Source organism: Dermacentor variabilis, chromosome 3 (assembly GCF_050947875.1).
Source record: "Dermacentor variabilis isolate Ectoservices chromosome 3, ASM5094787v1, whole genome shotgun sequence".
Lineage (NCBI taxonomy): Eukaryota > Metazoa > Arthropoda > Arachnida > Ixodida > Ixodidae > Dermacentor > Dermacentor variabilis.
In genome coordinates this window covers 72,214,280-72,239,823 of record NC_134570.1, presented here as the reverse complement: position 1 = coordinate 72,239,823, position 25,544 = coordinate 72,214,280, and the positions used below count along the sequence as shown (strand labels likewise).

General features: G+C 46.3%; 1 protein-coding gene across 1 annotated transcript in view; it reads left to right on the top strand.

The window, feature by feature from the left end:
• Ubc10 (ubiquitin conjugating enzyme 10) overlaps window positions 1-24,329 on the top strand; it is a 37,730-nt gene extending 13,401 nt beyond the window's left edge. Inside the window, exons 3-4 of the mRNA XM_075685597.1 lie at window positions 1,008-1,194; window positions 23,005-24,329. Of these exons, the coding sequence (XP_075541712.1) occupies window positions 1,008-1,194; window positions 23,005-23,159 (342 nt within the window). The 3' untranslated portion in view covers window positions 23,160-24,329. The remainder of the gene's footprint in view (window positions 1-1,007; window positions 1,195-23,004) is intronic.
• The last annotated feature ends 1,215 nt before the right edge of the window (window positions 24,330-25,544 follow it).

The following is a 25,544-nucleotide window of genomic DNA, read 5'->3' as shown; positions in this document are numbered from 1 at the left end:
TTGCCCATGTGGTACAGGTATTAGTAATTAAGAAGAGTAGGAAACCCTTAAACCTGTATCTTAATTTGATGCTAAAGTTGTCCTCAAAACGCCGAGCTTGGCATCATTGACATTGTGACATCATGACACCAAGCAAAATTTTCTGATGTGTAGTAATAAGGCTAGCTATGATGAATGCGCTGTTCATGAAGAAAATGCGTGCTACAGCCACAGAGGTTGCAGAAACGAAGCAGGCCAATGTATCACGACATCATGACGTCCCCCCTCCTGAGTACTGAAATTGAGAACACATTCCTGAAAACGAGGCGACGAGCGAACTGTCTGTGTACAAGAAAGCAGAAGCCAACGTTTTGACAAGTAGACATGTCTTTTTGAAGGAAACAAGTATTATATAGTAAATTATTTCGAGTACTCTGATACATGACTATCTTTTGTAGTCTTTAGTGAGGTTAGTAAAAGTATAAGGAGAAAAAATTTAAGAAATATTGAAGATTTTATGTCAGTATCTCTTTGACAAAGTTGAAAGGAGGGAAAGGAATGTCCAGGCAGCAGTCACAGGTGTGACATGTAAGGGGCAAAAAGATGACAAAATTATGGGTGAGGATATTCTAATTGCTAAGAAATCAGCAAAACACTCAGCAAAACACTAGAGTAATCCAAGCACCAAAGATGCAGTAGAGGGCAAGGAGGTCGAAATGGGTGACAGTGGTGGGAAATTTGCTGACATAATTTGGTTTATGCAAGACAGGTTTCTTGGGAGAGGCTATTGTTCTGCAGCGGACTTGAAATGTCTTCTGATGATGAAATTCTTCACTTGATACCTGGTTGCAATGGCTACACTTCAACGGGCGTAGACTTCAACATCTTTTGTTATTTTGGTTCAGAATAATTGTCTTGGGAACAGGTGGCTAGAATTACTGTGGAGCCCTCCTTTGTGTGATCTCTGGGGTGAGCTTGAAATGGTTTAGGCACACTTGCCTAAATTACTGTTATGACCCATGATGCAGGACAACAGCCCGTACAACAAGGGGGCTTTTCGGATAGAAATCAACTTCCCAGCCGAATACCCGTTCAAGCCGCCCAAAATCACCTTTAGGACCAAGATCTACCACCCCAACATTGATGAAAAGGGTCAGGTGTGCCTGCCCATCATCAGCGCGGACAACTGGAAGCCGGCTACTAAGACGGACCAAGGTGCGGAACTGCTTTCTATGCTTACCCTCTCTAGACATGAGCAAACTAATGGCTGCAACATTACAAGCAAGCCTGCTAACAGCGAGCCTGGACACACTGTATTATTGTCCATTTTATACTATGTAAGCATCTCTTTAGAAAAATTTGAGCTTCATACATGTTGTAATGAAAGCCTCACATACTCTGTCTATTAAAATTATATACACAGTAGAACCTCATTCGTATGTTTTCCAAAACATTTAAGAAACAACCCACTAACTGGGAAAACATATGACGAATCATTGCAGCACGAGACGCACAGAGCTAGTGAGGCCATAGTGGCCCAAAGCGCATTGTCGTTTTTTGTGCCTTCGGCATTTGTGCTCCTCGAATTCGGCCCATGTCAGCAGCTTCTTCAAGTGAGGCATTTTGCCCAGTGGTTGTGACGTGCCCACTCGGCACGAACCGAAGTGTTGCAACAGGGGATGTTGAGCTGGTGGGTGCCGTGCATGTTGTTGTCCCGCATTTGCTGCGGGATGACAACGGGTCAACAAGCAAGCGGCTGCCGCCGTCAGTGCGGGACATCAAAACAAGAGTGGCCACCGACGAAGCAAGCCGAACACGCCAAATGCAATTTTTTTTCTCGTGAGTACATTAGGTGCATTGATACAGTTTCTTCGATGTCAGTAATGAATAATATCGTTAATATCAGCAAGTTTGCAGCAATAACATAGTCATGTCCATTTTGAGGGGACAGAAACAGATAGGAGTGCTCAGCCACCAGTGACAGAAACACATGGCGAAAACTATTGTGGAAACTGCGGCATTTGTCTTAATACGATCCTAATACGGCATGTTTCTGCTAGGTGAATATCTTAGCTGTGTTACAGGCACCAGCATATGAATAGGGTACACTTCTAACCTATGAATGTAAACGTGGCTACTGTCGTTACCGCTCGGTTTGTTGCGTGCCCAAGAGTGCAGATGAGAGGAACCGAAAGGTGCCTTTTTCGTTGTTGTTGTTGTTGTTATTGTTAATGTGGACCACAACCGTTATAAACCCTACAAATAATAAAACCAAGGCAAGTTTGTTTGTAGATTTTTCTTCCCTTGGAAGTGCAGAAAGTGATGAAAGGAATGAAATGGGGCATCTGCTTAAGAATCTGGTGTGTGCAGACTGCTTGGCATTTCTTAAAGAATCGTTCGTGTAGCATTCGACAGATGGTAAGCACGATAATCATCAGCTAGACTTGGCACACGACACATTGCTATGGCAAGTTGAGGCTGTGATCATTATGAGAGTGCAATCATTATGCCAGTAAATACGCTAGTATGACAGCACTGATAACTCAGTTCGTTCATGAAGATCTGGAAAATATATTTTATTGATAAAATTTCAATCCAATAGAACGAAAGGGACACTAAAGGCAAAAATTAAGTCCAGCTGAAGTGATAGATTAGTGCTCGAGAACCTGTAAGGCTTCAATATCTTCACGAACAGAGGCTTAATAATCTAGAAATTGAGGTACCGTATTTACACGATTGCAAGTCGACTCGAATGTAAGTCGACCCCCCATATCGCGTGACAGGAAAAAAAAAAAAGAGCATACCCGAGGGCACATTTGATAATGAAAATTTATTAGTAGCCGACATGGTCACTGGACTACTCCTCTTCACTAGTGCTGCCATCATCATCGTTGCTGCAGTCCCACAGTGTGTCGTCGTCCAGCGAAATTTCACATTTGGCAAACGACCGCACCACGACATCTTGTGGAACAGCAGCCCACGCCTAATGCACCCAACCACACGCAGCCGTCAGGGAGGCACTTTTGACAGGTCCGGTTGGCGTAATTTCGCGGTCTTCTGCCGCCAGCCACTCGTTGTACTCGTGGCGGAGCAGGTCCTTAAAATGCAAAGGTCCGGACTTGTTTCATGACCATGTCGCACTTGACTGGCAGGGACCGATCACGCATTTCAGCGACGTACGCCACAAGCTTAGCCTACAGCTCCAGAAAGCGTCCAGACATCGGCACGTGGGAAATTTCTCACTTGCCGTCACAGGTGAAAATTTTGCTTTGCTGCAGTCGCTACTTTCGGACCACCCGTTCAGAAACATCGAAATTGCGGCCCGCTGTGCAGTGGTTTGTTTCTTCGGGGTAAAGGATGGCAGCCCTCTTGAACGCTGCTGTGAACGAGTGCCGAACGAATAGTGGGCCTCGAGCACTCATGACGACTGGGGAAGCATCGAAGTAGCACGTAGCCGGCAGTCAAGTGGAACGCGTGAAACCAATGCCAATGCCTTTCAACAGAGAAAGAGAAATTCGCGAGCGGTGTATGCTCTTCCATGAACTACCGATACTCCCCGCAAGTGCCGTTGTTCTGAGGGTGCCGCCGCAAATGGGAGCAGCGGCGCTTTCATCAACTATCGACACCCTCCCCATGAGTGTTGCGTGCACTGTAAAACTCTCAAAAATGTTGAAAAACCCTTCCAAAAAGCGAACAAACACGCGGGATAGCGAAAGGATACGGGTAGGGCCATAGAGCAAACATAAAATTGTAACTACGTTGTAGCTCCCGTTGGTCTCGCTTTTTTGGCAGGGCCATGTTTTGGTTTCGATTCTAAGTCGACCCCTCAACTTCAGACTTTCAAATTTGAAAAAAAGTGGTCGACTTACAATCGTGTAAATACAGTAACTGCAGGACACGAGAGACTCCCCGTGGACGTTAAAGTACTTTCCCACTGCCAAAGGCACTCCTCACTTAAATTCTGTCACAAGTACTCATCTACTCCTTATAAAGTCATTATTGTATTGCATTATAACAAAAAGTAAATGCTACTTGTCCAATGCTATTTAATTTTTACAAAAAAATGCTCTCCAATCCACGCTATGAAGGGGATTGGACCGGGAAGCCGTAGACAATTAGAATGATTGCCCATTGTGACATATGTTGAAATTATTCACGGGGCGACATTCACATGCACTTTACCTAATTATTAGCATAAAACGTTTCGACAGCCTGCGACTTGACTTTCGCCGTTACTTTGTGCACCTACAAAGAGTGTACCAGAGAGAAGAGAAATGCGCTGCCTCGCATGCATGCTGCTCTTCAGGAGTCCTCACTATACGTGGCCTTCCCATGGCACTGTCATAATACAAATCATTTACTAGAAGGGTTCTTCTTTTACGTACAGAAGTGTAGTTATGTCACTCCCTGCTCCGTATGCTACAGTCAAGCTGCCGTCGCCGCGGCAGCTTGCTCAAAAGTAATGTTTACCAGGAAACATATGTGAGGAGTGGTACATGCTTTGCATTAGGGAGTATCGTAATCGTCTGTGAATTTTTAGCAGTTTCTTGGTAAGCACGGTTGGTTCAATTTCAATGGCAGTGTCTCTTGGGCATTTGCTCCGTTCCACAAAGAAGTGGCACAACCAATGAAACGTTCCATACTTCTGGCCACTAAGATCTCCATTCACATCTTCAGTGGGATGCAGGGCCTCTAGCATGCCTTCTGCAACGTTCCACTCACTTGGTGAAAGACGGCTCACACCAGTTTCCAACGTTGCCATTTCAACTAAGACGGCATCTTTCAGCTGTACCGACTCAACATTGTGTCTATGTCTTGAATGAGACTTGCATTTGGCAGCTATATGCAATGAAAATTGTCATATGCACAATAAACATCGTAGTTTGCTTTTTTGCACTCTCTGACTGCTGACCTTTCCCTTTACTCAGAGTCAGCAAAGTTCACTGGCCTGGATCTTTAGGCTTCTTTCTTTCCTGGGATGACTTAAACTCGCAAGTATTGTGCATGATGCTTGCTCTTGAGATGGTTCACGAGCGGGCTTGTTGTGCTTCACAGTGTCTTCAAGGTCAAGCCACATTCCTTCCAAATTCCTTTCTTTTTCTTTTTCTTTCCTTTTTTTCTTTTTTAATGTGAAAGTATGAAATGGGCATCTGGCATCTGTAGCAGTGAAATGGTACCCCTAAGTTCAGATTGGCTGTGACGCCACATCACAAGTGTGCCTCAATGGAGTTGCCATAGGCTGTGACACTACGGCTTGAGCACACCTTGACAGAGCAGAGCGGGCGAAAAGGAACGCCTGCTGCCGCAGTAGCACAGCAGGTGTTGTGTAAAGGGAGAAGTCATCAGTGCGATGCCAAATCACCCTCGCTCTCACTCTCTGAAGCCTGTGTTATGTGCGCAAGCTTTCGCCTGTGTTCAAGCTGCACCTCGATTAGGCCAAATCAAAACGCACTCGCTTGCCTGCAAGGAGTTCATAACTAAGCAGCTTTCAGTTGGACATAAATGCTTTTGAATTCACAACTCGTTAAGTGCTTAGGTGTCCTATTCTTGTTGCAGATCACATCACGTATGGTAGATGAACATGGCTGGCGTGCGCATCAACTAGGATCACTCTAGCATAAAATTGGGTGTGCTTGAGAGGATGGTGATGATCCTGTTTTAATTCACAACCAAAGAGGCGTTATAATTTATTATAGCTTGTAGCATTCTTAGTTAAAGGACGCAATAAACGTAAAGCATTGCTCTGAAACTGGCGTCCATCTTGTGTACCTTTATTCTAACTTCATTCTCTTCTCCTATACCCAGGGGCCTGCGCTTCTTCATCTTCTATTTGAAGGCTCATGCTGCTTCACCCTTCCAGGTTTCTTTAGCTAACCCTTCCTGGGGTAATACTTGAAAATGTTTCCAATCGAAGCACATTCAACTGAGCCACGTTCACCAATGTACCACTCAGTCTTCCATATTCCTTTCCGAGTGGCTGTCTTTGTCACAGAGTAAAGACCATAAAATTTGGCACTGGATTCTCATTCCTTTCCTAACTAGAATGAGGTCGGTGACTTGAATGTCTGGGATATCTGAGCAATGTGTCTTCTAAATTTTTTTTTCATTCTTTTACGGTACCTCTCCTCCTGCGATTTTTGTTTCCTCTCCTCGATGATCTTGAGATTTTCTAACAGCCCCAGCTCACGGTCCGCCAGAAGAATAGGGGTTTCTCCAGAAGAAGTGAACTGTGCGGTGTATCCCAAGCCATTGGTGTAGGAGCGATTGTGATGTCTTACAGCTGCTTCTAAAGAGCATTTCCATCCACCAGGGAAACTATAGCACGTTCTGCAAGCCAATTCGCCGCGGGATGGTATGGCGCACAGAATTTGATTGATATATTGTGGTCTCGAGCCCATCTTGCTTGTTTTTCACTCTTGAATGCTGGACTGTTGTCACGTACGAGCGTCCTGGTTGTCCTAAACATATCCCGTTCGAGGAGGGCGATGGCACTATTCGCATCTTCTTTTCCTGCCCGCGCCACGACCATCCTGGTGCATTCATCTATGGCCAGAAGAAAAGCTTGCGTTTTTCGGACTCCTCCTCGTTTCTTATTTAGCTCAGCGAAATCCAGGTGTATAACTTCAAAAGGCACGTGCGAGTGGCAAGGTATTATCATGGCGTCTGTAGGCTGCTTATATTTCACTTTGTGTACTTGACAAATGTGGCATGAACAAACGTATTGATTGATGGCTTTCTTTTATGTGAGGCCACGTAAATCCCTTGGCTAGCTTGTTGTATATGCGCCAAAATCCGTCGTGTCCTCCAGATTCTGGGCTGTCGTGGTACAAATAAAGCACCTTGGAAACCAGCGTTGGCGGGACTTGGTAGCGACCTTCTATAAAAATCAATTGTTCAGTGCCTTCCCACAATTTTACTTCATTGATCTCTTTCGATTGTTCTTTGTTGGCCTGTATCATCAGTCTAGACAATGCATCTGCATCAGTCAAAAGGGGTCCAGGTCTGTGGGAGATGGCGAAATTGAACTGCTGCAAGCAGTTCACCCATCTGGCGATGCATCCCTTAGGTTGGGTCATATTCAAGAGATGAGTGAGGACCTGGTGATCGGTGAACAAAGTAAACTTTGCACCTTCTAGGTACCTACGGAAGTACTGAACTGCAAGAGCTTCCTTTTCAGTAGTGATGTAGTTAACTTCAGATGGCTTGAGGGTATAGCTGTAGTAACCTACTACGCGTTGCTTTTCTTGGCCGGTTACTTCTGGACCTTTCTGGTACAAGACTGCACCTGTTTTGTAGTGTGAGGCATCAGTATTCACTAAAGGGTAAAGTGAAATCTGGTATGCGTAGAATAAGGTCAGCAGAGATTCTGTGCCCCAGATCACGGTAGACTCTCTCACATTCATCATCCCACTCAAATAGAACTTCTTTCTGCATTAGTCGCGCGAGGCATCTTGTTTTTATGGCAAAGTCCTTTATGAAAGGTCTGAAATGTCCCGCTAATCCCCAAAACACACGCAATGAGTGGACGTCATATGGTTTTACCAGTTGGGATATCCTCTCGACGTACTCTTGTTTCGTGCTTTTGGTAGTCCCATCAACGACTCTTCCAAGAAACACAGCTTTTCTTTGAAAGAATGCACTTTTCTTAAAATTGACCTTGAGGCGTGCCAAGCTCAAGGCATTTAATACCCGAGGCAGTTGTTCCTGATGCTCAGCCTCTGTTTTGGAAAAGATGATAATATCGTCTATATACACGTTACAAAAGACACCTAGGAAAGGCTTCAGGACTTCGTTCATAATCTTCTGCAACCATGCTGGCGAGTTTTTCCAGCCGAAAGGAAGCCAGTTATACTCGTACAGATCGAAGGGCGTGATAAAAGCAGTGTACATTTTTGTTTCTTCGGTTAGCGCGATCTGCCAGAAACCTTTGCACAAGTCAATACGTGAAAAATTGTGGCTACCACCTGTCTCATCTATAATTGTCTATCTTTGGCATGGGCAATGGTATAAGTTCTGTCTGGTGATCGAGAGCCCTGTAATCTGTGCACAGTCTGAAAGTTCCATATTCCTTCGGCGCAATTGTTATGGGAGAGGCGAAGGGTGACACCGAAGGTCGGATTATATCGGCGTCTAGCATCTCCTGCAATTCTTTACATGACATGTTATGAGGTTATTTTCGGATGACGGTATTGTCAGTTAGTTCGAAAGGCACCTTGTGTGACTTCATCGCTTGTGAATAGCTTCCTATGCGTACCAGTTCAGGGTAGGTCGTTGCAATATCCTCCGCGCACTTGACAACTTGTAGGTTATTTTTTCTACCCTGCTGTGTCTCTTCCCTTGATAGTCCTTCCACCAGAACCACATCGTCCCAGTATACATTGATTTTTAGTTTCTTTATATCTGGTCTGGATAGCAGAAAGTCGTACGTCACACCCTCTATCACCAGTACTTCACTCTCTATTTCATGACCTTGGAACTCCATGTTTACTGAGGCCTACTGATTATGAATTGTCACTTTTCCATCGCAACCTTGCACCTGTAGTACTCTGCCACTGTGTGACTTTCATCTACTAGCTTGGCATTTATTATAGACACAGAAGCACCGCTGTCAACCAAAGCCATTATATGTCTGTTTCCCACTTTGACAGGAAGATGAAGCAGGCTAGAGCAAGTTAAATAAACAATCTCAATTGTGGTCATCGGGTCAGACTGATCACCCTTGTTTATTAGTTTTTTGTCGTCTGAAACTCTTGAGCATCCGAAAGTAGGGGGACAGGGTCGATTCTCGGGCCAATGAGGAGGAGGCAAGGGGATGGCAACCCATCACAAATTACAGAGATATAGTCAAATATTACAGGGACGGCAGGAAGACATTCCCGCACCCCCACCACTCCTTGACCAGATCCGAACAAACAATACACAGGCAAATCCAGGCAGGATCCTTTCACCACCCCTGCCTCCAGAACAAAATATACCCAGAGAGATATAAGAACACATGTCCTCACTGCAATGCATTAGGCACCCTTCGGCACGTCATAGGAGAGTGCAGTTTTTCCATAGACCACCCCCCACCTATATCCATAACTAACCCCCCTGCTATCCCCACCCTTTACGAGCGATGGGAGATCATGCTGTCCAGCCCCGCCCTGGAAGACCAGCTCCGACTGATCCACAGGGGCCAGGCGGCCCTGGAAGCATATGGAGCCCGCGAAGAGGGAGCCACCCCATCAGACGCTTAACGCGTTTAATTTCATAATGGACCAGTAAAGTTGTTTCTATCTCTCTCTCTCTATTCTCGCTGATTACGTCTTGACCAATCCGTGCCGGTCCGTCTGAAGCTACTGCTTGAGTTAGCGGTTATATTTTCTTCTGAAGTAGATGGTATGCCCTGATGGCACTCCAGGAGCCCGTCCATAGATTTAGGTGATCCTACTTGCACTTGCTTCAGGACTTCCGCGTGCAGTCCGTGCATTATTAGTGCTACTATGGCAGAAGAAGAAAGCATAGGCTCGGCCAGCTTTAAAACGCAGCGTTTATCAAACAAATACTCGACGAGGGAGCCCTGCTTTAATTTGAAATTAAGCATGGCGCCCTATCTTTGTACTGGGTTGCTTCGGAATGTCAAGCATTTTTTCTTCCACTGGTTCCAAGAATTGCCAGCTTCTTCAATAATGTGCAGATTGTACCACTTCCGTGCAACACCTCTTAATTAACTACACATGTTAAGTAATCTTGTCCTCATTAGAGTGCCAGTTCTTCTTCCCAGCGGCATATTCATAGAATTCAAGCCAACTTTCTGGACTTGAAGACATGCCGTTGAATGCATCGGGTTCTACAAGTTTAGTCACTGGCTTCTCAGCATTTAGAGAGTTTATAATCGATGCTACTAGTTGGTTTTGTTGCACAATCTATTCTTCCTGTAGCTGAAGAGCTTTCAAAACGAGGCTGACCTCTTCCATCGAAGACAGTGATCCAGAGTCCTTTCGACGCATCGATTGAACTAATTCGTCGAAGATCGCCAGACGCAAGTTCATTTTCACAGCACCCTTCCGATGTAGTTCAGCAGTGTCGATGGAAGCCTTCTCTAAAACCAGGTTCACGAGTTCTGCCGAGCTGAGTTCGCGACGTAGTTCCACCACTGGTTCATCTTGAGCTTGGCATCTCGAAAAGATGATCTGCTCTGCGAAGGTCTCCTCAAGGAACATGTCACCCACATGTTGGAGTCGATTGTTGGCTGCGACAAAATAATGTAGCGTTCCTAGTTAAAGGACACAATAGACATAAAGCATTCCTGTGGAATTGGCGTCCATCTTGTCTACCTTTATTCTAATTTCATTCTCCTCTTCTACTGTACCCATGTTCCTGTGCTTCATCTTCTAATCAAAGGCTCATACCACTTCATAGCTTGCGTACTTACTACACTGTAACGTGACGTGCACGAAAAAACATACGGTATGTTTATCCAAGAAAGCACAATTTAGAAAAGAGTGCTCTTCACTTATCGTCGTCTGAGGAAGAGGTAGAGCTTTCTTTGGGCAGTATTCTGTGGCAATTACTATCGTGAAATTTCGCCTGACTTGGTACCGAATGCATTCGTGACAGTGTTTCTGGCACAGTGCCCAGCTCGCTACCTTCGCCAAGAGCATTCTCAACCGTATATTTCGAAGGGTTCAATGCCAAGACAGGCAGTCTCTCACGGAAGCGAAACTATGTCTGAAAGTGATAGCCTGAGAATCAAGTCATATTTCGTGCTTTCGAGCTTGTTTTAGATTGATTACTCATTTGAAGACCGCTCAACCATTTCGTTTGGGAGGTCGTGCCAGGCTACAACAAGGTCCACAGAGCCCTTCCGAACGGCCTCACATTTAAAGAAGGCCTTCCGCTGGCCCTGCCATCCGTGAATCGCCTACTCAACGTCAAGCCACCAAGCCGCAGCAGACTTATCCAGCTTCTCAGCCATCAAAATTGCTTGTCTCAAAAAAGCGGGCGTCATACCGAATGGGCTGCATCACCATAACATCACGAATGTATGGAGTGGAAGCATGAAAGGATCACAGGGTACTGACGATTACAATACTCCCTAATGTGAAATTTGAGCGCAGCTCTATAGTGTTTTTATTTCGCGTGTCAATATTTTGTTATGATTATAGGGCACACTTTATATTTGGAAGAGAATGCTGTGAGCAGTGTAGCTGGTGCAGACAATCTGTCTCGTGTGGCACATTGCAAACAGAGTGAAATGTGGCGTGACTGCTCCACTAATCGGAAGATAACGAGAGGCAGTGCATGGGTGTGATTCACAGCAGTTGCCATGCAGCTCATGCTGCGCTTTGTTTCCACGCAGACGCGCGTTACTTTGACATCATATCGTAGCCATCATCACCGCAAAGCCCGTCTTGCGTGCGGTACGGTTTTCTTTGCTCGCTTCGGTTCCACCAACAGCAAGAGCGACCCGTCGTTGTGGCGAAATCGTGCTACCAGTGTCAGCAGCGACAACACCCAAAGGAGCATCGCATAAAGCCTTACCCATAGCCGCTCGCCATTGCCCCTTGCAGGAGCAGTGATTCCCGTCACACATACTGGTACTGGGCTGATCACAGCAGCTGACACCGTGGACGAACGTAGCCCTCCCCACCTCATGCGATCCTGGCTCCCCTTCGGAAGCGCAGATGAGACTTAGCCGCCGGTAACTTGGCGCATGTGCAAGTAGTCTCTCCTCTGCTCCTTCTGCACTTTCCTCCTCGCGTGCTTAAACGGAATTGCCGCTTAAATGGAACAACCGCCTCCAAGTGGTCGGTTTCCTTCATCATCATTTTGGTTTGGCCAGTGCAAGTCTGCGAAGTTACAAGGCCTAGCCCTATCTTCACAAGTCTCGATCATGCCTGGGTGGCCCTATTCTCTGCTTCATTGCCACGTTGGCGTCTTCTCACTTCGGTGACCGGTGAACATCGGTGAAGTTACGAGGCCTAGCCTCCACTGTTTCAATGGGGGCATAGAAGCGCGTACACCGTGTGCTTACTTTAGAAAAAGAGTCGACTTCGAAAGTCGGTGTTACACAAAGTCGGCACTTGCAACGAAACGCAAGGTTCCGAAAAGCAGCTTGACAAGTAGTCTGCATAACAAAGAAGTTACGCAATGCCTTCCAAAATTCGCGATTCGAGTGTCAAAGGAACAGCCTATGTCTCTGTGACCATGAAGAGCAAGAAAAGTGCCTGGTGTTGTGGTTGAGCAGAGCCCGGAGCCAAAACATCCCCATCAGTGGACATGCCAAGGCAGAAGAATTTGTTCTTCAGCTCGGAGTAAAAGATATCTTGTGCAGCGAGGGCTGGTTGACAAGGTCCAAAGAGAGAAATGGCCTCGTTTACCGCGCCATTTTTACATGCCATGGCGGGTGGGCACGGCGGCTTCCGGAGATCTTAAGTCACTTCATGACCAATGTCATCTACAGTGTGGATGAAAAGGCGCTATTTTTTAGGCTCCTGCCACCGAAATCTCTCACTCTTAAAGGTGAGCGATGCATGGGTGGCAAACTTGGCAAAGAGAAGGTAACTGTTCTCGTAGGCACCAGCATGTCAGGCAGCAACAAACTGAAATTGCTGGTGATAAGAAAGTAGAAGAAAATCCCTGTTTTAAGGGAATAGCAACCTTGCCCATCATTTACGAGTCAAACACAAAAGTGTGGATGACGCAGGCTCTCTTTAGCAAGTGGCTTCTCATTGATGGTGCACGATTTTTGCGTCAGAAAAGGAAAGTTCTTTTCCTTGTTGACAACGGCCCTGGACATGGAACCGTAACAGGACTGAAGTCAATTCAGTTAGAGGTCGTACCAGCTAATACCACAGCACTTTAAGAGCCCATGGATCAAGGAGCTATACAAGCCTTCAAAGCCCGCTTCCGCAAGAGTCTCCTGCAGAAGATTCTGGTATGCATGAGTCAGGAGAAAGAATACAAGGTGGACATTGTTAGTTCTATTCACCTCATTGCTGGTGCCTGGAGGCAACTGACGGGAAGTGCCGTAGCAAATTGCTTCAGGCATGCAGGATTTGCATGAATATGATAGTGAAGAAGATGCCACTTAGAAGCAGGACTTGTTAGAGCAGTGTGCATTAATGAGCCCCGCACCAGGCCCCATAGCAGATTTTGGTTGTATGCTGGAGTTGTTACGCATCCTCTAGGGAGCGTTCCGCCGCAGAAATATTTTATATCTGCTCACTAATAGCTGAGATAGAAATATTTCAGTGCCGTGAGCCCATGATTTCAGCAGATTGGCTCCACTGCATAGCGACACTCCCTCTCCACTCGCCCCGTCTACCGTTCGCAAGCGAAATTCCTTCCCTGCGTTCTCTCATGCCGGACCTCGAGGATCGCATGACACATATGTCACGGGCCCCCGCCTTCGCTTTATTTTTTCTCGCTCCTTTATTTTTTCTTTTTGTCCCGGTGATGAGCAATTCCGCTAGCAGCGTTGCGCGCAAGCTGTTTTGTTTCGTGCAGCACACGATTTTGCGCGCTGTGCATAAGGACACATGACTAGCGGTATAATTCAATGCTACACAAATACCGAGGCAGAAAAAGCGGATCGCAGAGCATGATCACGCGCTGGAACACGGTAGAAAATGGCATAGTTTCAGTACCTGCGCGTGTGACCGCATGACTGGGAACAAGCAGACGAAGCGGAAGCTACCCTAACCTTGGCACAATATTGGCAGCGTTCTTGATATTAGTCATACTTTCGTATTTACGTTATTCGTAAATATGAAAGTCGGATCAGATTATTCAATCAGTTATTATTGAATTCGAATTCAAAAGCCGAATACCTGCTCACCCCTACTTAAAGCTCTAATAGAAGTACATTGTAGCCCATCTTGTGCTAAGACTGGTAGTTCAAATCACAGAAGCAGCCAACTTCAGGTAGAGGTGCTGTGTTCATAAACCTTGCTTTAGTTATTACAGTATTTGTATTAAGAGGGCACTGCTCACAATCTTTAGAAGGTCCCATGTTTTGATGTAAGTACAGTTAAATCTCAGATTGTTTGCTTTCCCTAACTGAATGTTCGTACAACACCGTTTATTCTTTAGCGGCTGCCATCAAGGCAAGTGGGTGGCTAGCATCGCAGCTAAAATTAAGTAAGATTTTATGGCATGAGCTTCATTCCCCAAACTACCTGATTGTCCTCTTTTCAGGAAAGGACGCAGCAAGCAAGCTTTGAACTTCTTGTTCAACAAAAAGCAAACTTTCCCCGCTATCATGTCCTACACAGTTAAGCCTCAATACAGTCAACGACCGATTTTTCGGACCCTCTAGGGAACGTAAAAACGTCCGAAAATTCAGGCAGTCCGAAAAAAATGAATGCATGCAAAAAAACGCACCCTTTTTCTTTTTTTCTCAGATCTAGAGGTAAAGGGCGAAGTAACAGGCTTCCGAAACCCTGCCACAGCATCAGTGAAGTGGCTATAAAAAGAGGCGATCAAAAACTGTATGCAGCCGACTGCCGGTTTGTTATGCACATGTGCACCGTCGGGCAGCCGGTGTTATTGCTGCAGTGGCTTGAAGAACTTGTTGATTGTTTTTTTGACGGCGTTCCGGTTGCATGCGATCATATTCGCCTCGATCTGAGCAAGGGTCATGTCAGCGCTGTACACCGATGAGAGTCAACAGTGCTCGCATCAACTCGGCGCTGTAGGCGGCGCAGGCATTGGCTCCTCATTTTCAACATCGGAGTCATCTGAATCCCCCACAACCTGACGGACTATTTCCTCGTCAGTCAGTTCTGCGCGGAAGTCGAGCTCGTTGTCAGCGTCAACAAACTGTTCAAAAGTTATTTCCGTGGGTATGGAAACCCCAGCAGAGCGGACGTCGTTGATCACGTCGTCCGACGGTACTGCTTTCCGCGCTTCGATGCCATCGGCGAGGACGACGAAGACGGAGTGGGCGCCAACGAAGGCGAGCGAAATCCTCAAGTTGCGAACAGTGGAGTTCGCTGACGAGCGTCGAAGCACCTAGGCCTAGCGTCGCAGAGCACACTTGACACAACAGCACAACCACACACCACGCTAGCCAAAACGTGGCCTGCGCAAACAAACAAACAAAATGGCGCCGCTCCGGAAACTCTGCCAGAGGCGGAAGTGCGGCGATGAACATAGCCAGCGTGGCCAGACCAAATCGGTGTGTGACGGCTAGATTCGGCTAGTTGTGGTTCAAAGCGGTGATATGCTTCGGCTGCAAGTGGATTTCCTTCGCAAGGGCGCTGCGCGAGGAGCCAAAAGACCTTCCGTCCGTCAAAAAGTCAGGAAAATTGGATGGCGGGGTGTTCGAGCGTCCGAAACTTCAGATGTCCTTATACATTGATTCTATGGGGCTCGTGGCGGTGCCGCGAAGACGTCTGAAATATCAGGCATGTCTGAAAATTTGGGCGTCCGAAAATTCAGTCGTTGACTGTATATCGAAGTCAGTAAAATCTGCAATTTGCTTCAATTTATAGAAATTTAGTTGTATTGAAATTCAACCTTTTATGCAAATAAATACTGTTCCCGATCTATGTTTCTTACACGGAAAGGGGCCGCAGAATTTTTCGAATTATCGGGCAATAAAAAAAAGCAAATTTGAATGAGGAAACAAGTCATTTTGATAAATGTAGGAGTCTGTGACGAATGATATTGTTTCGTGCCACGTACCTCGATATCTTCACATCAGCAGCATGAATTAAGTAAAGCCTTCATGTGCACTCCGCACGCTTTCATGTGCACTCCGCTCCCCTGGCTGATAGCATTGCCTGCGCTGGGATGATGCTATCAGGAAAAGTGCCGGCAGCAGGGGGCGAATGCTTTGTGTGCGTCTCACTCCAACGGGTAATCAAAACTTGAGATTATGCAACCTCCAGTACTAAACGCGCGGGAAGACAGCTTACAAAGTGCCATGCACGCCCACTCTCACACGCAGCAAATTACCTCTAAAGCAGGGTGTGTGGCTGCATATGCACACAGCTGTGCTTACTTATAGCGTTGATCAATCACACCCAAGATGCGCCAGAGATCAAGATGCATGCCAAATTACCCCCCGGCCCCCTCGTGCGCACTTGATAGCGTTACCGCGAATCGCTCCCCTCCCCCTCTTTGCCTTTGCTTGTGCGGGAAGGCGGCAGTCGTGAAGCCACCATCTTTTTTGTCTCACCCTCACACACTTTCAGGCACACCTAAAGCGCACAGTGCACGGGGCCTGATGGGATCTTATTGCACTTGGACTTTATACGGAACATGAGGCGGCTCCACTTCGGGGGTCGCTCTTGTCGCTTTGAGAGCAAGCAGCCGTTTGTAATTGAATCATTTGACCATCGGCGTTCACGGAAGTTTCCATTTATTGTCTCTGAATTCCTTTGCGGTGGCAATGAAATCGCATACAAACACACTTCATTATATTGAAGTTCTAAATACATGGAGTTCTATTGGCAAGAAGTTATGAAAAGTTAAATATTTTGTTATACCTAGGATTTCGTTATACTGTGGAACCTCGTTCATACGTTTTTCACTGCAACAAACGCAACAGTGAGGGAAGCTCCGAAAATGAATGAAAAAAGTGCAGCTTCAACTATAGACAATTTATTTCCACAGAGTGTGCTTAGAACTTTAAAAAGTCTAGAATGGTGGCTTGCCATTTCTTTCGCTCGCTAGAAATCACACCATGTTTCTCAATAGCCTGGAAGGCCGCATTGCTGTCAGCGTGGCTGTGAGGTGCGACGTACCTGCGGAGGTCCAGAGCTGCGACGGCTTTTCCAAAGCTAGGATTTGGCAACTCCCCGGCATCATGCGGCTTGTGCTCCTCGTCGTCGCCATGGCAATGGCAACTGACGAAGGAATATCCGCGGGAAATTTTGCCCTCTTTGGCGTAATCATGCTAACGTGATAACGATTGTTTAGTATTGCTGTGCACGCGCGCGTCCGAGCAGCCCGGTTGCGCGCAGCGCGGCGTGGTTTTGCGCGAAATGTAAACGAGAGGACAGCTGGCCCGATAGGCGGAGCAACGCCATGAGCAACGCCAACTTCCGGCTTCCCTTTAGCTATAGCTTCACAAAGAGTGACGTCAGGGCCTCTCCCGAGTTTCCTTCCTCCATGAGTCGACCCGTCCAACAAACCATGCGACGACCGTAATCACAGTGATGATAGTGAGAGCATTTTTCACGAATGGCCACCTAGTGGCGGCCTCTCGAACTGGCGTGCTGCTTCTTGCAGCCAGTTCCATAGCCAAGCCCAGCCAAGCCCGGTCAAAACTCGTCAGAAGCCAAAATGGTGGTTGGAGCGCGTTGCCTACTTTAGCCCAGGCGGGTTCAGGTTGCGATGCATCATGCGGGAACGTTTTCACAGCTACTACGTAAGAGCGGGGTTCCTTATACATTGGATCCTATGGAAGCTATGCCGGGATCGGATGAAAACGACGTAGCAGCCGGGAAAACGCAGCAATGAGGAACGTAACAGCGGGGTTCTACTGTACTCAAGTTCGTTATATCGAGGTTTAACTGTATAGCGAAATCACCAAAAGGTCTGTTCGAACCATTTCACCATCTGTCGTCACTAAGTTTCTCACCAACACATTTGGTCCCAGCTACAAAGTCGCAAGAATGGCTAGCGGCAACCTCTTGCTTGAGGTTCACGGCAAGCTTTCAGTACGGAAATATTTCAAAACTCGTATCATTTGGTGATGTACAAGTCACAGAGCCCACACTGATCTCTTGAAATTGACTGAGGAAGAGCTCCTAGGCAGCTGGAAAGAACAGAATGTCACCCAAGAACAAAGAATAAAGATTAAATGAGACAACATGGAAACTCCCACCAAGCATCTAATCATTACATTTGGTTCCAGTATTCCCCCAGAGACCCTCGATACGGGATACACCAAAATCTGAGTACGACCATATATCCCAAATCCACGTAGGTGTTCCAAGTGCCAAAGGTTCGGCCATCGCTCACAAAGTTGTCGAGGCCGACTGGCATGCGCAAAATGTAGCAACCATGAACACAAATCTGACAACTGTAGTGCTATGCTCCACTGTCTGAGCTCGCAATACTCACATTCGCAATCATGGCCTACGTGGAAAAAAGAAAAGGACAACATAACTATAGCAGTAAAAAAGAACATTTCCTTCGAAGAAGCACAGAAGCGTGTTTCATTTATTCATACAGCAGGGTATGCTGGTGTGGCGTGTAATGGGCAACGCCACAGCAGACTTTGGCATCTGCCCAGTCCACACGGAGTGTGGCCGTGGCCGTGCCACTAGCCCCCTCGGCAGCAGCAGCAAGCACAGCTTCGCTGTCCCCGAAGCAGGGACCCATTGACCTCCGGGTTGTTAGGCTCCAAGGCTTTGTATATTCAGGTGAAGCCTTGATGACGAACACAGCGCACACAAGAGCGGACGTCCAGCGCCAAAGGACCGTTATGAGTATCAAGATCATGGCAAGAAAGAAAAACCTCACATTATGGGGCCAAGGGCCCTGGAATCTAAGTGATGTTAACCTTATTGTCTTTGACATACAGCACGAACTTCTCTCTTAACATGGATACTGAAATATTAAAATTAAACTTCAGTGGTCTTCGAGAACATTGATGACATTAACGAACTCCTACATAAGTTTAATCGAAAGGTGATGTGTCTTCAAAAGATGCACCTTAAATCTACATACACAAGCTTCCTCGGCTATACGCCATTTTCCGGAAAGATCGCGACAATGCTGTCGTGTAATCTGGTGGTGTAGCTATAACAGTCGAAAGAGGTGTTGCCTACCGGAAAATGCAACTCCGAACCCCCTTAAGGCAATTGCTGTCCAAGCGGTGCTGTTTGATAAAGTAGTCACAATCATGCCTATATACATCCCCGGAATTATCAAAATTTAAGAACTTTATTCATCAGCTTCCTCACCCTCACGTAGTCGCTGGAGTCTAGATGCACATAGTCCACGTTACGTCGGCAGACGTCAATATCGGTAACTCCCTGAAAGCTACAAAAAACAGCTTGTGGCTTTTCAATGGCAAGTGATAAAGCTTTGGAAGAATGTTTACTTTCATCTAGACCAGGGGAGGCATGTGTAAGGCTCCACCTAATGGACATGTCCATTTTGTCTGCTGTTGAAGTTCTGATTGGCTGGGCTGGGCTGCGCGTTCATAGGAGTGAGGAGCCACAACCAATCAGCACTTCAGCAGCAGATGAAACGGACATGTCCACTAGGTAGACTCTTACAGAACACCTCCCCAGATCAGCAATGCCGATAGACGCCTGTGTACCTTTACATGCTGTCGGCGCTCACAGGGCAAGAGAAAGGCTCCAAACAAGTTTGCGTAAGGTCGACTGGCAATGAGAAGATATGGGCCGTCATGATGTTATCCTGCATGCCGGATGATTGCAAGCTTCCACCCTACGAAGTGTTCAAGTGAAAGACACTGCCGAAAAATGAGAAGTTCGTGAAAAATATTGTGGGATACCGAGACAAAGGGTCGCTGGATGAAGCACTGGTGCCTGATTGGATCAAGTCTGTCTGGTGTCAGCGACCTGAAGCACTGCTGGAGCTCCCATCACTACTTGTGTTGGGCACTTCTTGCTGTCACCTGGCAGATTCCTTGAAGAAACTACTGCGCTAATCTCGCACTGAACTCCGTCATTCATGGAGGGATGACATGCCCGTTGCAGCCATTTGACATTTGCATTAACAAGCCTTTTAAAGACCGGATCAAGTGCTGCTACCATTTATTTCCAGGTATCCCGACTTCGTCGGGATACCTGGAAGTAATGGCTGGAATGGGCCTCTCCAGCAATGCTCTGTAGCTGGATCGTGGATGCATGGGCCAGCATTCCTGACGAGCTCGTCAGTCGCTCTTTTAAGAAGTGTGGCATCTCAAACGAACTTGACAGCACTGAAGACTACTCTCTGTGGGAAGGTATCTCCGACAAGGCGCTTTTGGGAGACAGTGCTAGTGAAACAGACATCGGCTGAGTGTTAACTGCAATGCAAATAAACGCTTTCTGTGAGCTTTTCCTCACTTGCATTACCGTATTTACTCTCATAATGATCACACTTTTAAAAAAATTGACGCAAATTTAGGGCTGCGATCAGTACGCGGGTTAAGTTTCCCACGAAAAAAAAAATTTTTTTCATCCCGCATTTGCTGTGGGACGACAGCGGGTCAATGCGCAGGCAGCTGCCGCTGTCAGTGCGGGACACCAAAACAAAAATGGCGGCCGGCCAAGCAAGCTGAATGTGCCGAACACCATTATTTTTCTTCTCACGAGTACATTATGTTCATTGAAACAGTTTCTTCCATATCAGTAATGAATAATATCATAAATATTGGCAAGTATGCGATAATAACCTAGCTATGTTGACTTTAAGGGGACAGAAACAGAGATGGGTGCGCTTAGCTGCCAGTGACATAGAAACACATGGCGGGCATGCTGCGGAAACTGCGGCATTTGTCTTCACTGCTCTCTTAATACGGCACATTTCTGCTGAGAGTGCGCGAATATTTTATCTGTGTTACAAGCGTCGGCATACGAATAGGGTACACTTCTAATGTATCAGTGTAAACGTGGCCACTATCGTTGCCGCTTGCGATTTGTTGCGTGCCCACAAGTGCAGACGAGAAGAATCGAAAGGCACCCTTATGTTGTTGTTGTTGACTAAAACCATTATGAAGCCTACAAATAATAAAGCCAAGGCAAATTTGGTTGTAGATTTTTTTTTTTTTTTTCTTGGAAGCACGGAAAGTGATGAAAGGAATGAAATGGGGCATCTGCTTAAGAATGTTGGGTTCGTACAGACCGCTTGGTAGGCCTTCAAAAGTTATTTGCGTAGCATTCGACAGATGGTAAGTGAGATCATCATTAGCTAGACTTGGCACACGACATATTGCTGCGACAAGTTCAGGGTGCAATCACTACATGGGAAAGAAAAAAAATCGAATTTTGACGACAAAATTCACGGGTGCAATCATTACGCAAATGCGCAACCTATCATTACTCAACCTATGCTTCTCTGACATAGATATGCGACTAGACTAATGTGTCGATTGAAGCGGATCATTGAACGAAGAAAATGTTGCATGTCCCTTGCGCAAAAAACAAGAAACGACTCAAAATCGGCAGCAACAGGCTGTACAGCGTCCCAGGTTGGCTGTTCATTTAGGACTTTTTTCGGAATTTATATACCAATCGCAAAATAAAATGTGTTGTGGCACTTCTAAGCGTACTATTGAGTACGTACAACTTTTTCTGTCTGATACAGGCGTAAGCTTTAGCTGCGGAGCGATTGTGCGTCTACCATGTCTGTGTGAGACACGTCTGCAAAACTAAAACTGTATCTGGGTCTTGATGTGGCATAAGTACCAGGCTTGGGATCTGTAGGTCCGAGCATCGAATCCTGGTGGCAACGGTTTTTTTTTTTCTTTACTTTTTTTCTTCACTTTTTTATATTGCACTAAAACGCTCTCACATTGCTTCCTGTATTCGGTGGCCAGGCACTGCTTATCTCGCACGCTATAGCTCCTTTTTACAGCGCCTCCCAGCGTACCCAGTGCCTCCCACTATGCCGCACCTGCCCAGCGCCCCAGCATCCTGTGCGCGACCCTGGACCCATAATCCGGCATGGCACTAGACACTGAATACTGGGTTTTGCAATAGGGATACTTCTCCACCCCGCATTTTTTCACGTCAATGTACCACTTTTTTAATTTTAAAACTGTGTTAAACTTTTCATCAGAAACTGGCGCCTTAAAAGCACTTTGTTACTAAGGTTATTTGTAGTACGACCTCCCCTTGAAGATTGTAGCTGCAATGGAAGCGTACTTGTAGAGCATGTACATGCCTCCCCGCTCTTGCTTACAAGGGCTCTGTTGAGGTACAACTGCTTCTGTCACCTAGACATCTTTCATAAGGGCCGTTTATAGTCCGACGTAACGCCCGCGTGCGCGCACGCTACGTCACGTCGGCAAAAACGACCCCTTTATAGTCGGGCGCACTGGCGCAGCCAACGTAACCGGCGGCTTCCGACGCGCCCGGCGCCGATAGGCTCCTGAGCCATTCGCGCGTCGCAGTCAGCGGAACTCTCGCACCACAATGCATTGCACGCTAAGAAAAAGGCGCCAACACAACTCTGCAGACGGCTTTTGCGGATGGCACGCGTCTTGGCGAACGTTCTGCACATGCTCCGTAGATAGCAGCCGACGGCGCGCGTTTAAATATAAAGGGAATGGCATCTTGTCTGGCGCAGCACAACCGCAAAGCGTGACTGACCGCAAACGGCACTCGCCAGCGCGCCGATAACATCGGACTATAAGCTTGCCTTTGGTCATCCTTCATTGTAAGGATTTCATGATCATAGCACACATAATCATTGCCTCTATTTTAGTATATTTATATTCTAAGCAATTTGCAGCGACTCATTTTAGGCCCTTTTACAGGCATGTTACATTATTTACCGTAGTTTACACATTACACCTTGCGTTTGGCACTGTTTGGCCAGAACTGGCCCTTGTGCCATTAAAGCCCATTAATCAATTGCTTCAAAAAGATTGGTCATGTCATCACTGTCATACTAACATAATTTTGCTGTTGTAATGACACACATGCCTGCAACTCATGTCATGCACTCATAGTCGCTTGATCTTCAAAAAGATGTTGGTCCATCTGGTAACGATTTGCAGAACCGCTAACACTGCTGAATAGCTAGCTAGCTGCCTGCACAATGCTTCAATTCCCACACTGCGTGGGATCTGCATTATTTTCTTGCTCTTGAAACCAAAGCACAAGAAAATGTTTTGGGACTATGGGAATAAAAAACGAACAAATAAATAAAAATGTATATTAAGCAGGGGTTTTTCAGAGAAGATCTGCCTCCTCAAATGTGTGTTTCAGTGGTGGATACAAATGAAGGGGGGAGAGCTGTTCTGGTCTGCTCTTCATTGGAACGAGACACCTGGTGTATCTTGGCAGTTTTGGCACATTGCAGTTGAATTAAGTGTCGTGCGGTCTTTTTTCTTCTGTGCAGTGATCCAAGCCCTGATTGCACTAGTCAATGACCCAGAGCCAGAGCACCCGCTGCGTGCCGACCTTGCCGAAGAGTACAGCAAAGACAGAAAGAAGTTCCTGAAAAACGCTGAGGAGTTCACCAAGAAGCACTCCGAGAAGCGGCCGCCTGACTAAACTCCTAGCTGCCTAGCGCAACTCGGGTCGTGCTGCTCACGAGCAACAACAGAAAAGCAGAAAGCGAAGGCAGAAGAAAAAAAGCATGGGTCTTTCAAATTCTTGAGCCCGCCTTCATTTCAGGTCTACTTGTTTTCTTGTTGTTTTTTTCCCCTATCTCGAGGTGGTTTTTTTTTTTTTTTTTTTTGTATGTGTGCCTGCACAAGGAAAATGTGAGAATGCTTGGTTTCAAGAGTGGGCCACCCACACACAGAGGGGCTTTTATTTGCCTCTGGCTATGATGCAGTGTGAAATATGGGTTCCCTAGTTTCCCTATCATACTTGCTAGTAGACAGTAGGATGTTGGCAACAACATTCTTTCGCTTCTTGCTCCGTGCAGCGGCAGGTTTGCTATGATGTTACGCTTTAGCGCTAGCTTGCCACTCTTGCTGTTTCACGTGTTGCTTGTTGAATGAATTTGTAATTAGGACGTGTTGAGAGGGTCAATATTTGTTCGCCCACTGGCGTTTTCTTTTCCTCGTGTAACAGCAGACATTGTCATCACTTGCGTCTACCTTTCTTCTGAACAGTGTGCTTGGAGGTGTGCACATCTAGGTGATTTCTAACATTAATCACATTTTTCTTTCTGTGGGGGGGGTCTGTAGGAAAGGCATTTTGACTCCTGTTTGGGTGCTTTTATTTTTGTTCTCATCCTGGTGTTTGGGCTGTGTTTGCACCCGAAAAACGAGGAAAAACGTTTACTCATTCAGACGTGGTGCTTGCCTTTGTGATACCCGGGCGTGTAGATGGCTCGTGGTGCAGCACACTTAGCCTTAAAACATGCTGAAACACATGCACAACAGCACAGTTAGCTGTATGTTGAACGTGACAAGGAGAACATGGATAGAAAGAAAATTAGCCTGCGTTTCCTTAATCCTACACCGCCCAAACACTTAGTGTTACCTAGCCCCCTTATGAGGATGTTTTCACATAGTTGGGGCACTTGATTTCTTTTCCTTTCTTTTTTTTTTTTTTTTTTTTTTTTTTTTTTTTGAAATTGTATGTTGTGATAATTTAGACTTGTATTTCATGTGACGTTTATGATTACTCTGAGCTTATGTCTTTTTGTTTATATAATGTGCGATAGTGTGGAGTAAGAGAATCGTAAATAAATCTGACTGATTTGTTTTATCTTGGTTGTCTGACTGTCTTCAGGCACAGCCCATTAGCATAAACAGAAGCCATGATTGACTCGCGGTGCAATGCAGCTGCCATGTTATTTAACAAGAGGTGGAACATAATTTTTATTATTTTGTTTGAAGACAGTTAAAAGCTCGAAACTCTGTTCTGTTTTCATTCGTTCTTTCTATTATGATGATGAGAGATGTCATCACAGTGCCATTGGGCCATTGCGTCATCTTTCCTTCGCCTTTTTGGAAGACACAGAAATAAGAACTGCCCACCACTGCCTCTAAGATCCGAATTTGTGTCTGTGGGGCAATGTGCATTTGGGAACTGAATGCACAATCTGCTGCGCTATCCGCACAAATTTGGCACAAGGTTTAGTGTGCCTCACAGACTCTGAATAGTCGTACATGTGTTTTGGAGGCCACAAGGGGCAGAATACTGTAGCAGATAAGGATGGACATGTGCATTGCAAAGTAGTACGTGAGATTGTGGTATCCCCTATGAGAGCTTGCTTTTGTTTCAGTAGAGTTCAGAGCCTGTGGAGTCACCTAAGTCAGTCGTACTCTTTTTGTGCCAATGCTGCTGTGCATTTTTTTATGGTCCTGGGTTTGGCATTGCTGCTGATGGGTCAGTCAATAACTTGGTGGAGGTAGGTACATTTGTGGATAGTATGTGAAGGTCGTATGTGTGCCAAATCCAAGTACAGTCAAACCCCGATTTAACGAATTATTTTAATTTCGCGATCTTGCATTGAAAACCGTGTGTGTTTTTTGCGATTTAACGAAGTAATTTCTCAACCTAGATCCGATTTAACGGAAGCTTTCCGCCATTTCAAGCATGTACTTGAAGCCTGTATGGCTAGTAAACCTAACAAAAAACAAAATGTCGGCCGAGGCAAAACGTACTTCAAGCGTCCTTCTGCGTGAAAAGTTTGAGGTCAAAACCGCCGTCGAAGCGCGCGCGCCGGGACGCGGTAGGCAGGAAACACCGCTACGCTATTTGTCGCGTCGGTAAGCAACTTGCGGACGCGGCAGCTCCAGGAGGAGCGCGAGAGTTGACGATTCCTTCTGATGGGGAGGGAGCGAACGCGTGTTAACGTGTTCAAGCACGCGCGTCTCCTCCTCGCGTGCGTCCGTGCGCGGGCCACGCGCCGCATCTTGGAGGTAACCTCTCCGCGGAAAACGCAAAGGGCGAGCCGAAATAGTTCGTACCTTCACG